Below are 12843 nucleotides of genomic sequence, written 5' to 3'. Positions count from 1 at the left end.
TCTCTGCTCTCCCGCATCATCTCTGCTCTCTCACATCATCTCTGCTCTCCCACATCATCTCTGCTCTCCTGCATCTCTGCTCTCTCACATCATCTCTGCTCTCCTGCATCTCTGCTCTCTCACATCATCTCTGCTCTCTCACATCATCTCTGCTCTCCCACATCATCTCTGCTCTCCCGCATCTCTGCTCTCTCACATCATCTCTGCTCTCTCACATCATCTCTGCTCTCCCACATCATCTCTGCTCTCCTGCATCTCTGCTCTCTCACATCATCTCTGCTCTCCTGCATCTCTGCTCTCTCACATCATCTCTGCTCTCTCACATCATCTCTGCTCTCCCACATCATCTCTGCTCTCCTGCATCTCTGCTCTCTCACATCATCTCTGCTCTCCCGCATCTCTGCTCTCCCGCATCATCTCTGCTCTCCTGCATCTCTGCTCTCTCACATCATCTCTGCTCTCCTGCATCTCTGCTCTCTCACATCATCTCTGCTCTCCCACATCATCTCTGCTCTCCCGCATCTCTGCTCTCTCACATCATCTCTGCTCTCTCACATCATCTCTGCTCTCCCACATCATCTCTGCTCTCCCGCATCTCTGCTCTCCCGCATCATCTCTGCTCTCCCGCATCATCTCTGCTCTCCCGCATCTCTGCTCTCCCGCATCTCTGCTCTCCCGCATCATCTCTGCTCTCCCGCATCTCTGCTCTCCCGCATCATCTCTGCTCTCCCGCATCTCTGCTCTCCCGCATCATCTCTGCTCTCCCGCATCTCTGCTCTCCCGCATCTCTGCTCTCCCGCATCATCTCTGCTCTCCCGCATCTCTGCTCTCCCGCATCTGCTCTCCCACATCATCTCTGCTCTCCCGCATCTCTGCTTTTTCGACTGCAGCTTTGTTAAGCACTGGCTTTTGATTCGTCTTTGTGATGTCTTAACCCTCACCGCAGGGTCGGACACGCAGACAGGCCCTCAGTCACTGCCTCTAGTGTGACATGACGGGGGCCGGGCACAGTGGCTCACGCCTGTAATCCCAGCACTTTGGGAGGCTGAGGTAGGCGGATCACGAGGTCACGAGATTGAGACCATCCTGGCCAACACGGTGAAACCCCGTCTCTACTAAAAATACAAAAATTAGCCAGGTGTGGTGGCGGGTGCGTGTAGTCCCAGCTACTCGGGAGGCTGAGGCAGGAGAATTGCTTGAGCCGGGGAGGCAGAGGCTGGAGCCGAGATTGCACCACTGCACTCCAGCCTGGGTGATGGAGCGAGACTCCGTCTCAAAAAAAAAAAAAAAAGAATGACATGAGTGGGACCAAGCAGTGAGGCCTGAGGAGTGAGCAGAGCCTTCCTGGAGGAGATGGTTCTGTGGTGGAGGAGATGGTTCTATGGTGGAGGAGATGGTTCTGTGGTGGAGGAGATGGTTCTGTGGCTGTGTGAAGGGGCTGCCTGGGTCCTCCTGGAGCCCTGGAAGGGGCAGGCGAAGGAGAGGGGGGAAGGGTGACTCAGGCCTCAGTTAGTGGACACAGGCATGTTCCTACCTCCATCCGTCTCTCTACCTCCCCCTCAGGAGGTGCTGGCGAGGCGCTTGTGGCTCAGCTCCCACTTAGCAGCTCAGGTGTGAGGAGGCTCCGTGTGCACTGTCCGGGAGTCAGTGGGACATGTGAGCCAGGAAGAAGCAGAGCTGGTCTGGCTGCCCCTGCAGGGACAGTGAAGACCCAGGCCTGGTTCTAGCCTAGCAGGACTAGGCAGGACGCCCAGGAGCCCCCTCCACCAGCCGGGCAGAAGGCAGTACAGGGCCAGATCCTGCCACACTAGAGCATCACAGTAAGTGACAGGGGTGTGGGCTTTGGAGTTAGCCAGACCTCCGTTTGTGTTCTGGCTTGTCCTGGCCTTGGACACGTAGCTCAGCTTGTCAGAGCCCTTCGTTTCCTCAAAGGTAAAGTGGGGATGCTGGAACTGACTTCATAAAGTTGGGAGGGATTAAGTGACGTCATCCATCGTGCCTGGTCCATGCCAGCCTTCCATGAAGGGCAGCTCTGACTACAGCTGTCTATGCCGGGAAGCCGCCCATTTCTCAAAAAACACCAAGGCCTCCAGAGAAATCCTGACATCTGCCTGACCATTGACGCCAGATGCCGAGGGCTTGTCTCTGGACTCTGACCCACCTGCCTTGGGGTCAACCAAGAGATGTCCTGACCCAGCTCTTTTTCCTTACTCCAAAGTAAGGCACAGTGCTTGTGAGCACCAAGGGCTTTTGGGGGACCTCTTCGTCCTCACTTGGCACTGTGTAACGCTGGCCAGAACTGGAACTCCTGACCCTCTGTCCTCACCTCTCTAAAACAGGGCAGTAACACCAACATCACAAAAATGTGAGGCTCAGCCGGGCGCGGCGGCTCAAGCCTGTAACTTTGTGAGGCCGAGGCAGGCGGATCACCAGCACTTTGGGAGGCCGAGGCGGGCGGATCACGAGGTCAGGAGATCGAGACCATCCTGGCTAACACGGTGAAACCCCGTCTCTACTAAAAAAATACAAAAAACTAGCCGGGCGAGGTGGCGGCGCCTGTAGTTCCAGCTACTCGGGAGGCTGAGGCAGGAGAATGGCGTAAACCTGGGAGGCGGAGCTTGCAGTGAGCTGAGATTTGGCCACTGCACTCCAGCCTGGGCATCAGAGCGAGACTCCATCTCAAAAAAAAAAAAAAAAAAAGTGAGGCTCACAGGCAGTTGGGCATTTGAAAGACCTGGTTTGTGGTTGCCACGGTGCAAATACGGGTTTCCTTTCTGCGCCGTGAGGCGGTCTGCAGAGGTCTGAGTCCCAGATACCCCTGGGTTTTGCATAGTTAACCTTTTGGGATTCAGCCTTTCCCTTTTCTCTGAATACCATACTCTAACTTGTCCTGTTACTTGGAGACGTAATTCCTGTCCTAGTCTGCAGTTAGAAAGTTCACTAACTTGAGGGTGAAGAACAAGCTCTTCTCTCAAGGCGCCCAGCACAGACGCGGGTGGTTGCCCGTGGTGTCCTCGGCGCCCAGCACAGACGCGGGTGGTTGCCCGTGGTGTCCTCGGCGCCCAGCACAGACGCGGGTGGTTGCCCGTGGTGTCCTCGGTGCCCAGCACAGACGCGGGTGGGCTACCCGTGGTGTCCCCTGCCCCTGGCAGCAGAAATCTTTTTTGGTGAGGTGCGAAGGGCCACGGTTCAAAGTGACCCCTCGAGAGGCGTCTCTGGCTGGACATCTGTGACCCATGTCATTTCGGGCTTTTGCTCGTGTCCCGCTTCCCACTGAGATTCCCACACTAGAGGTCTCCTTTATCCTTAAATTTCTCACCTGAGGAGGCTTGTGAGTGCTCGTCCACAAGTGTCTGGCCCCATCACTAAGCTGGTTCTGAGGAAGGTGCCTGGGGCAGAAGTTGGGGGTGGGCAAGTGCGACCGCAGGGCAGTGAGAGTCTTTTGGGGGGGGGCCGCTGTTTGTGGCCAAAATGCAGCCCCCGCCTGGCCCTGGCACCTGGTGGCCCCTCCGCGGGGACCCAGCGAGGAAGGACTGGGGTGTGGGGCTTGTGTAAACTTTATTTCGTGGGGTGGCCTCCGTGGAGGGAGGGCCGCGGGGTCGGGGAGGAGCAGCGCCCTTGCCAGGGGTGAGACCCGGGGTTGGAGCTGCGGAGGGGCGGGGAGGCGGCGCTCAGCCCGGGTGCAGCCTCGGGGAGGGCGGGGAGGGAGGGATGCGGAGGAGGGAGGAGGGACGCGGAGGAGGGAGGAGGTACGCAGAGGGCGGGAGGGAGGGACCGAGGGGAGCGCAGGGAGGGAGGGGAGCGCGGGGAAAGCCGGCGGGACTAGGCGAACTAGCGGGACTGGCGGCCGGGGCTGAGCGCTCCGCAGGCGCCTTCTCTCCAGCGCCACGTCCCGGTCCCCCGGCATGACCGACGTCCTGCCCCAGCCCGGCTGCAGCTCAAAGGCGGGGCGCGAACCCCTGGAGCTGGAGGAGTCAGGGAGCGAGCGCCCCCGCAACACCGGCGCCCGGCTCTGGGGCCGCGTGCGCAACAAGCTGCTCCGAAACAAGGTGCCCGCGGGGGCTGGAGGGTCCGGGGGGGCTCGGGAGGCTCGCGGGGGCCGAGGGGGCTGCGGGGGCTGCCGGGTCCCCCGCTCGCCTTTCCCGCTCCCATCCCCTCCGTGGAGTCCCCGGGCAGAGCGGAATCTGTGCGCGTCGCTCTCAGTGGCTTGAACTTGATGGGGAACGCCTGGGGCCGCCCCACCCAGACCCTGGCGCTCCGGCCTCTGCCCCTGTCTCGGGAGAAGGGAGGTTTCTTCTCGGCAGGTGGACTCTGCTTTCCAGGCAGGGAGCGCAAACAGGCAACGGGGAGACGCCTGCCTCTGGGTCTGCCCTGTTCATCCTCAACCTGACCCATGTGTTCAGCGGGCCTTGCTGGCTGCCCCTTTGCTGAGGGGCGCCGACCGTGTGAGGTTTCCTCTGGCAGGGTTGTGCGTGGGGGGATGCTGCCGGGTCCGGGGGCTCCAGGCTTCCCTTCAGGGACCACCCAGCTGACTGCGGGCTCAGTGCCCGCCGGACACCAGGCGTTCAGTCGGTGTGCCAGGGGGTTCTTGACCCAGCAGGCAGCTCAGATCAAGCCGTGCCAGGGCAGACCGCCGGTGCCCCTGCAGCCCCAGACCTGAGTTGGGATTAAAATCTGAGATAGAAGCCGACTGTCCTGCAGCTGGGCAGGCTGCCTTGGGGCTGGCTTGGGGCCCTGGCATCGGGCATCTGAGGAAGAGCCAGACCCAGCGCCCAGCACACAGGAAGCGCTCGATAACTGCAGATCAAATCTGGTCCCAGGGTGCCAGTCCCGGCTGGCCAGGGCTGGACCCATCCCTCAAGAGAGCCACAAGGGAGGGCTTGGCCAGTCGGCGGTGGAGGTCTGAGATCCCCTGAGGCTCACAGGACCCTCTCTGCAGGCTCTTACTGCCAGCCGGCATTGGGGCTCCTGGCATTGGCCAGGACGAGGTGATCTTGGGCTCGCTGGCCCCTCGTTTCGTTTCAGCTCCTGCCGTGGGGCATACTTGACCTCCCAGAGGTGACATCAGCCCTGGAAAGTGCTGGGCAGGGCAGCAACTTGAGCTGTCCTGCACTGGCCCCTGTGTCACCTTCAGCCTCCCTGAGGACCAGGCTAGCAGAGCTCTGCTGGTCCCAGCTGCTGCCAGAGCCCCTCTGCTGAGGCAGCTGTCTGTGCCCGACAGCATGGACTCATCCCCTCCCTAGCCCCTGCTGAGGCCAGCAGACACGAGCCCAGAGCTCACTATCCATCCCCAAACCTGAGTTGGCAAGAAACTGACCTGGCAGGTTCCGGGTCCAGTGCCAGCCAAACAGGGCGCTTCCAGTTTACCTGCCCCTTTGAGGAGGCGCCTGGTGGGCAGAGGGTCCCAGACTTTCAGTTCTTTCCCTGTGCATTTTGTGGCCGGCAGAACTGAGAAGCCCCTTCAGGAATTCCTCAGCTGGGTTTGCCCCGGCAGTGTCTGGTGGCTCCGTGTCTGATGGGGATCTCTGGGCAGGGACGGCGGCCAGGCAGACACCGGGCTGCTGAGCTGACGAGCGGGTTGGCATCAGCGTAGCTCAGGGTGGCCCTGGCCCTGGGCTGCTCTGTGTGACGAGCGATTCAGCCCTCTCGCCGTGCTGTGTGGCACAGTGTGTCCGTGTCATGGAAACGGGGGTCAGCGCTGTGGTGGACAGAGGGACGTCTGCCCTGTGCTTCCCACCTCGCTGTGCGCAGGCCGGCGGGTGAGCAGCAGAGTTGGGGGGCCGGGCCTGCCAGCCTCTTGCTTTCTGTCCTCGGCCACATTAACCTGGTGTTTTCCTGAGCTAGCTTCACAGTTGGGCCGAGGGGCTGGGATTAGGCCGTTTCGTTTCGGTGGGGTAAGGGAAGGGCACCTGGTACTGCTTAGCCTGGCAGGAGGGGTCGCCTCATTAACTCCTCATTAACTTTGCCCTGAGTGATGCTGCGGGTGCGAGAAACAGCCGTGGCCCTCCTGCTTGCACGGACCTGAAGATTCATTAAAGGCTAGAGGCGGGGGTGTGACTCATCCAGGGCTGGGACTGAAGAATCTGTTCATATGGAAAGGTCTCGTTAGAACTGAGCCTTTAAATAGTGCAGGGCCTCTGGTTTCTGGGGGAGAGGAGGCAGGGACACTCACGGAGGCTCCTTTGGGTGCCAGTGGGGGTCCCCGTGGTTGGGCCGTTCTTGTCCCCAGAGGAGAGAGTTCAGGGGCCGAAGCCTCATTCCAGCCCGACTTGGCAGTCAGCTTGTTGTGCGAGCATTTAGCCGGGAGACACGTGGCATCTGGGTTTGTGGGTTCAGCCAGGGCTGTCGGTATTGAACTTGGCGTTTCTACTTTTCTTTTTTTTTTTTTTTTTTTGCCTCAAATCACACTCAAGTAGACCAGGCCTGGTGCCTTGCTTTCCCTCCCGTCCTTCCCTCTTCTGGATTCTCGGTTGAGCTTTGGAGGGGAAGGGGCTGAAGGAGGAACCCCCCACCCCTGCAGCATCCCCTTGTGGGAGCCATGAGGAGGCTCAGAGGGCCTGAAGGGAGGCTGGTCCAGAAGCACTTATCTGTGGGTGAGGTTGAGCCCTTATGTAGCAACAAGACCAAGATGCTTCTGACCCAGACCAGGCCAGATGCTGGCCGGGGGCGGGGACTCAGGCTGAGCTGGCAGGGTCTGAGGAGGAGATTGAGGGCAGCTTCAGGTAACCTTGTCTCTGCCTGGAGGCACAGCCATGTGGTTCCGAGAATTCCCTACCTCCAAAGAGCTCCTCTTAAGCTGGACGCCAGCACTGCTGAGCCCCACAGTGAGTCCCGTGTTCTGTGGTGGGAGCTGCTGCCTTTGCTTCAGAGAGGATCAGAGGTGTTACCGAGGAGGGGTGGGGTGGGAGAGTCCCCTTGGGCCATTTGGGGAAGCTTCAGGCTCGCGATGGTCTTAGAAGAAGGTCCCTTTCTTGGATCACCTGAGGTCAGGAGTTTGAGACCAGCCTGGCCAACATGGCGAAACCCTGTCTCAACTAAAAATGCAAAAATTAGCCGAGTGTGGTGGCAGATGCCTGTAATCCCAGCACTTTGGGAGGCTGAGGTGGGTGGATTACCTGAGGTCAGGAGCTCGAGACCAGCCTGGCCAACATGGTGAAACCCCGTGTCTGCTAAAAGTACAAAAAAAAAAAAAAAAAAAAAAATTAACCGGGCGTGGAGGCAGGTACCTGTAATCCCAGTTGCTTGGGAGGCTGAGGCAGGAGAATCGCTTGAACCTGCGAGGCGGAGGTTGCATTGAGCCGAGATCACCCCACTGCACTGCAGCCTGGATGACAGAGCGAGACTCAGTCTCGGGGGTGGAGAAAAACAGGGTCCCTTTCTTTGTCAGCTTGGTCTCCACCGTAGGACAAACCCACCCCTCTCAGAGCCTATTGTTTATTCCTTCCTGACGGCACCAGGTGTGCATACCACGTTCACGCCCGAGGTTCACTCTGCCACTTACTTGGCCATTGAGGGTACACAAGTGCTGGGTACAAGATACAGATTTATCTTGGGCTCATTTACTTTTTTATTTTTTATTTTTTTATTTTTATTTTTTTTTTTTGAGGCGGAGTCTCGCTCTGTCGCCCAGGCTGGAGTGCAGTGGCGCGATCTCGGCTCACTGCAAGCTCCGCCTCCCGGATTCACGCCATTCTCCTGCCTCAGCCTCCCGAGTAGCTGGGACTACAGGCGCCGCCACCTCGCCCGGCTAGTTTTTTTGTATTTTTAGTGGAGACGGGGTTTCATTGTGTTAGCCAGGATGGTCTCGATCTCCTGACCTCGTGATCCGCCCGCCTCGGCCTCCCAAAGTGCTGGGATTACAGGCTTGAGCCACCGCGCCCGGCCAATCATTTACTTTTTTATAATCCAGTCTGGGCGTTGGGAAAGATCTTGCAGTCTTCTGCAGTAGAAGTCTGGCCTAGCCCAGCTGCCCACCGCCCTTTCTTGTTTTCTGCTGGGAAGGAAGCTTCATCGTGTGTCTTCTCTGTTCACACACACCCCCCTATAGTGACCCCTCAGCCACAGACAGGGGTCTACAGTGGTGCCTCCCCCCGAGAGCTGGAGGCCCCTGCACCAGCCCATTTCTTCCTGGGCCTCTGTGTGGGTCCTGACTGCAGCCAGGCTGACTGGCAGGTTGGCAGTGGGGTCGGGTGAGCCTCCCTCATTTCCACAGCACTTACCCACCCCTGAGGGGGACGACTCACTGCTGGGGCCTCATGAGTACTCTCCTGACCTGTCTGCCAGGCCGGCTCCTAAGAGGCCTGCTTGAGTCCACAGAGGAGGAACCCTGGACTCTGAGAATCTGATGAAGGTTCTGGAGGCCCCCCAGACACAGAGCCACGCCATGCACACACTGTGTGTGACTTCAGACGGGGCTGTGGACACCAAGGCGGGAACCCTGCTCGGAGTGAACTTGGCAAGGTGCTGCTCTTGGTACCTGGGGAGGGTAGAAGGGCGCTGGTCCTCCCCAGCCTCCCTGCAGCCCACAGCTTGGCCAGCCAGCGGTGCTGGGCGTGGTGCCCCAGCTTTTGGATGGCTCTGGACCAGGGCGAGCAGAACATGCCAACCGAGGGGGTTCCTCAGAGGCCAAAGCTGCCCGAGCCCAGTGTTGCCGTAGTACCCAGAGGCAGGGAGGCCCCAGACATTTGGGAAGGAGCCCAGAAGCCTGCAGGTGTGGGTTTGGGGGAGCTGCAGCTGTGGGTTTGGGGGAGCTGCAGCTGTGGGTTTCGGGGAGCTGCAGCTGTGGGTTTGGGGGAGCTGCAGCTGTGGGTTTGGGGGAGCTGCCGGGTGTCACAGGGTATTGATGCTGGAAAGACCTGGCTCTCTGCTGAGTGGCCTCGCTGACTGCCCAGGTGGTTGGGAAGTGGTCGACAGGTGCTATTTTTTGGCCTCCTTTCCCCTGTGAAATCATGCTGGGGCAGGAAGATGTTTGTGTCCTGACGGCCTCCTGGCACCTTCGAGGAACAGACAGTCCCCTGTGCCTGTGACCTGCCTGCCCCACCCCCGGGAGAAACCCAGCATCAGCCCTGGATCCAGTGAGCCGAAGACACTGGGCCCTCCAGGATGGGCCCTAGAGAGGCGGGAAGGGCCCATGGAGCTGCTCTAGGGCTTCTGCAGAGAGGCCAGGAGGCCCCAGGATCCCCATGGCCCCGCTTCAAGACAGTGGAACTAGCTCCTGAGCGGGAATCTGGAGGGATCTCTATCCTGAACCGTGACCCCAGCCGGGGCTGGCACCGATGACGGGCACAGCCAGAGCCGTGACATCCGCAGCACCCTTCCCATCCGATGCCTGGACGCCGTGGCTATGCTCGGGGAGGCCTCCGGGGTCCCCAGCCCTCAGGCTCCTGTGGCACAAGGTGCCAGAGAAGACAGGGCGGCCAGGCTGGTGGGAGTCACGGTTTTCCATTTTTCTTGTCTTGGTCTGCTACTTAACTGCTGTGTGCCCGTGAGTACATCCCTTTACCTCTCTGGTTCTCTGCTGTCAGCTCAGTGAAGGAGCAGAACAGGGTGATCTCCTAGAATCCAGTTCATGTGATGATCTTGGCCATGTCTCAAGATTCCTAGTCCTAAACCTTAAACCCTGAGCACCCTGGGAGAGTCTGTCACAGGGCTGCCCCTGGGCCAACGCCAGCCATTCAATGAACACAGGAGCAGGGGGTTTAGTGGGAACGCAGGGCTTCCGGACCCCTGTCCTGAAGCAACCTTGGCAGGGAGCCATTGTCACCTCCTTCCCCCAAGCCCCAGGTGGTTCCTCTGGCCTGTGAGTGTTGCTGGAGCACCTCCCACGTGCTGGGCCTGCAGGAGCTAGGGACACAGGCACCCGAGACAGACGAGACCCGGTCTGCAGGAGGAGTCCATCAGCAAGTGAGATCCTTGCAGGTCAGACGAATGCTGTGAAGAAAATAAACACAACTGGGTAACACAGTAGAGAGTGACAGGGGGACGCCTGGCTTGAGATGACCACTTTTGAACGAAGATTTAAATGACAAGAAGAATTCAGCTGTAAAAACTGGGGACAGTGCATTTCAGGCCAAAGAACCAGCAAGGTGCACACCCCGAGACAGGTGTGTTCAGAGGCAGAAGGGAGCAGCCGGGACAGCGTAGGGCATTACGCAGGGTCAGGGGACGGCAGCCAGGCGATGTGGGGCCCTGCGGTTCAGGACAGGGAGCTCGGCCTTTAGTGCGAATGCGGCGGGAAGCCACGGGGAGTTCAAGCACAGTTTTGTGGCGATGATATGTTTTGTGGTGGTGATATGTTTTGTGGCGATGGTATGTTTTGTGGTGGTGATATGTTTTGTAGCGGTGGTATGTTTTGTGGCGATGGTATGTTTTGTGGCGATGATATGTTTTGTGGTGGTGATATGTTTTGTGGCGATGGTATGTTTTGTGGCGGTGATATGTTTTGTGGCGATGGTATGTTTTGTGGTGGTGATATGTTTTGTGGCGATGGTATGTTTTGTGGCGGTGATATGTTTTGTGGCGATGGTATGTTTTGTGGCGATGGTATGTTTTGTGGCGGTGATATGTTTTGTGGTATGTTTTGTGGTGGTGATATGTTTTGTGGTGGTGATATGTTTTGTGGCGGTGATATGTTTTGTGGCGATGGTATGTTTTGTGGTGGTGATATGTTTTGTGGCGGTGATATGTTTTGTGGTGGTGATATGTTTTGTGGCGATGGTATGTTTTGTGGTGGTGATATGTTTTGTGGCGATGGTATGTTTTGTGGTGATATGTTTTGTGGCGATGGTATGTTTTGTGGTGGTGATATGTTTTGTGGCGATGGTATGTTTTGTGGCGGTGATATGTTTTGTGGCGGTGGTATGTTTTGTGGCGATGGTATGTTTTGTGGCGGTGATATGTTTTGTGGCGATGGTATGTTTTGTGGCGATGATATGTTTTGTGGCGGTGATATGTTTTGTGGCGATGGTATGTTTTGTGGCGATGGTATGTTTTGTGGCGATGGTATGTTTTGTGGCGGTGGTATGTTTTGTGGCGATGATATGTTTTGTAGCGGTGGTATGTTTTGTGGCGATGGTATGTTTTGTGGCGGTGATATGTTTTGTGGCGATGGTATGTTTTGTGGCGATGGTATGTTTTGTGGTGGTGATATGTTTTGTGGCGATGATATGTTTTGAACATGTACTGAGTACGAGGCATCATTCTTAGCCTGTGACGCAAGTGAGGTGACGCCTACGAGGTGCTGTTATTATCCACACTGTTTTGTTTGTTTGTTTGTTTGGGTTCTTTGTTGTTGTTGTTTTGAGACAGAGTCTTGCTCTGTTGCCAGGCTGGAGGGCAATGGCGCAATCTCAGCTCATTGCAACCTCTGGCTCCTGAGTTCAAGCGATTCTCCTGCCTCAGCCTCCTGAGTAGCTGGGATTACAGGCACACGCCACCATAGCCGGCTGATTTTTGTATTTTTAGTAGAGACGAGGTTTCACCATGTTGGCCAGGCTGGTCTCAAATTCCTGACCTCAGGTGATCCACCTGCCTTGGCCTCCCAAAGTGCTGGGATCACAGACATGAGCCACCGCGCCCGGCCTAAATGTGTTTCGAATTTTTACATTTTTAATTTTTTTGTTTTTTTAGAGGGAGTCTCACTCTCTCGCGCAGGCTGGAGTGCAGTGGCACCATCTCAGCTCACTGCAGCCTCCATCTCCCGAGCTCAAGCAATCCTCCCACCTCAGCCTCCCAGGTACCCGGGTCTACAGGCATGTACCAACATGACTGGCTAGTTTTTGTATTTTTTTCTAAAGACGAGGTTTCACCATGTTGTGCAGGCTGATGGTGAACTTCTGGCTTCAATGGATCCACCTGCCTCAGCCTCCCACAGTGCTGGATTACAGGCAGGAGCCACCGTACCTGGCCCAGACTGTTTTATATGTGAGGAATGAGGCTCAGAGAGTGACCCAGATGAGGTCACATGAGTGGCTTAGCCGAGGGGCAGCACTCAGACCCAGCAGCTCAGCCCCAGCGCAAGCTCTCACCCGTGGTGTCCTCCTTTCCGTGGCTGGTTGGGGTTGGGCTACATGCCCTGAATGGGGGAGTCTGGAGATGCTGGGCTCCTGCCCATCAGGCATCAGTGTGGTGCCCAGCCTGGCATGTGTGCATAGCAACAGGCACAGCAGTTCTTCTCGATGATGCCACTGAACGTGAGACTTGGAGCAAAGCGAGGCCTGGGAGGGGCCGCTCAGAGCCCGCTTGGGCCCTGGAATTGCTGGTGACCCTCATGTCCCCGGCAGTAAGCTCCACGCCCACCTGTCCTGGGCAGGGAGGGTGAAGCCGGTTTCAGAGAAGGCAGTTGATGCTCTTTTTTTTTGAGATGGAGTCTCGCTCTGTCGCCCAGGCTGGATACAATGGCACAATCTCGGCTCACTGCAACCTCTGCCTCCCGGGTTCAAGCAATTCTCCTGCCTCAGCCTCCTGAGTAGCTGGGATTACAGGTGTGTGTCACCACACCCAGCTAATTTTGTATTTTTAGTAGAGACAGGGTTTCTCCACGTTGGTCAGGCTGGTCTCGAACTCCTGACCTCAGGTGATCCTCCTGCCTCGGCCTCCCACAGTGATGGGATTACAGGTGTGAACCGCCGCGCCCCGCCCTGTTGATGCTTCTTAACCACTCCAGGTCCAGCGCGAGGCTTTGGAGCCCGTGGAGGTCTGACAGGTCCTCGGCCTTCCCATGGCCGCCAGCATGAATCTTCCTGGTCAGGACCACAGCAGGTCTTTCATCTTGGACTTTGACCTCTGAGGGAGCCCCTTTCCTTTCAGGAGGGGCTGCTGAGGCCGCCTCTGTATTGCTTTCGC

General features: G+C 57.7%; 1 protein-coding gene across 22 annotated transcripts in view; it reads left to right on the top strand.

Moving 5' to 3' along the window:
- ABR (ABR activator of RhoGEF and GTPase) overlaps positions 1–12843 on the top strand; it is a 235714-nt gene that overhangs the window by 203577 nt on the left and 19294 nt on the right. The window contains exon 1 of one of the 22 annotated variants that reach the window (XM_015118169.3): positions 3738–4049. The exons of the other annotated variants lie outside the window; for them this stretch is intronic. Coding sequence (XP_014973655.1) covers positions 3906–4049 — 144 coding nt within the window. The 5' untranslated portion in view covers positions 3738–3905. Of the gene's footprint in view, positions 1–3737; positions 4050–12843 lie in introns of those variants that run through there. 22 annotated transcript variants of the gene reach the window in all.

Source organism: Macaca mulatta, chromosome 16 (genome assembly GCF_049350105.2).
Source record: "Macaca mulatta isolate MMU2019108-1 chromosome 16, T2T-MMU8v2.0, whole genome shotgun sequence".
In the NCBI taxonomy this organism is placed as follows: domain Eukaryota; kingdom Metazoa; phylum Chordata; class Mammalia; order Primates; family Cercopithecidae; genus Macaca; species Macaca mulatta.
The sequence above is the reverse complement of the archived record's forward strand: the minus strand, read 5'-3'. Positions and strand labels throughout refer to the sequence as shown.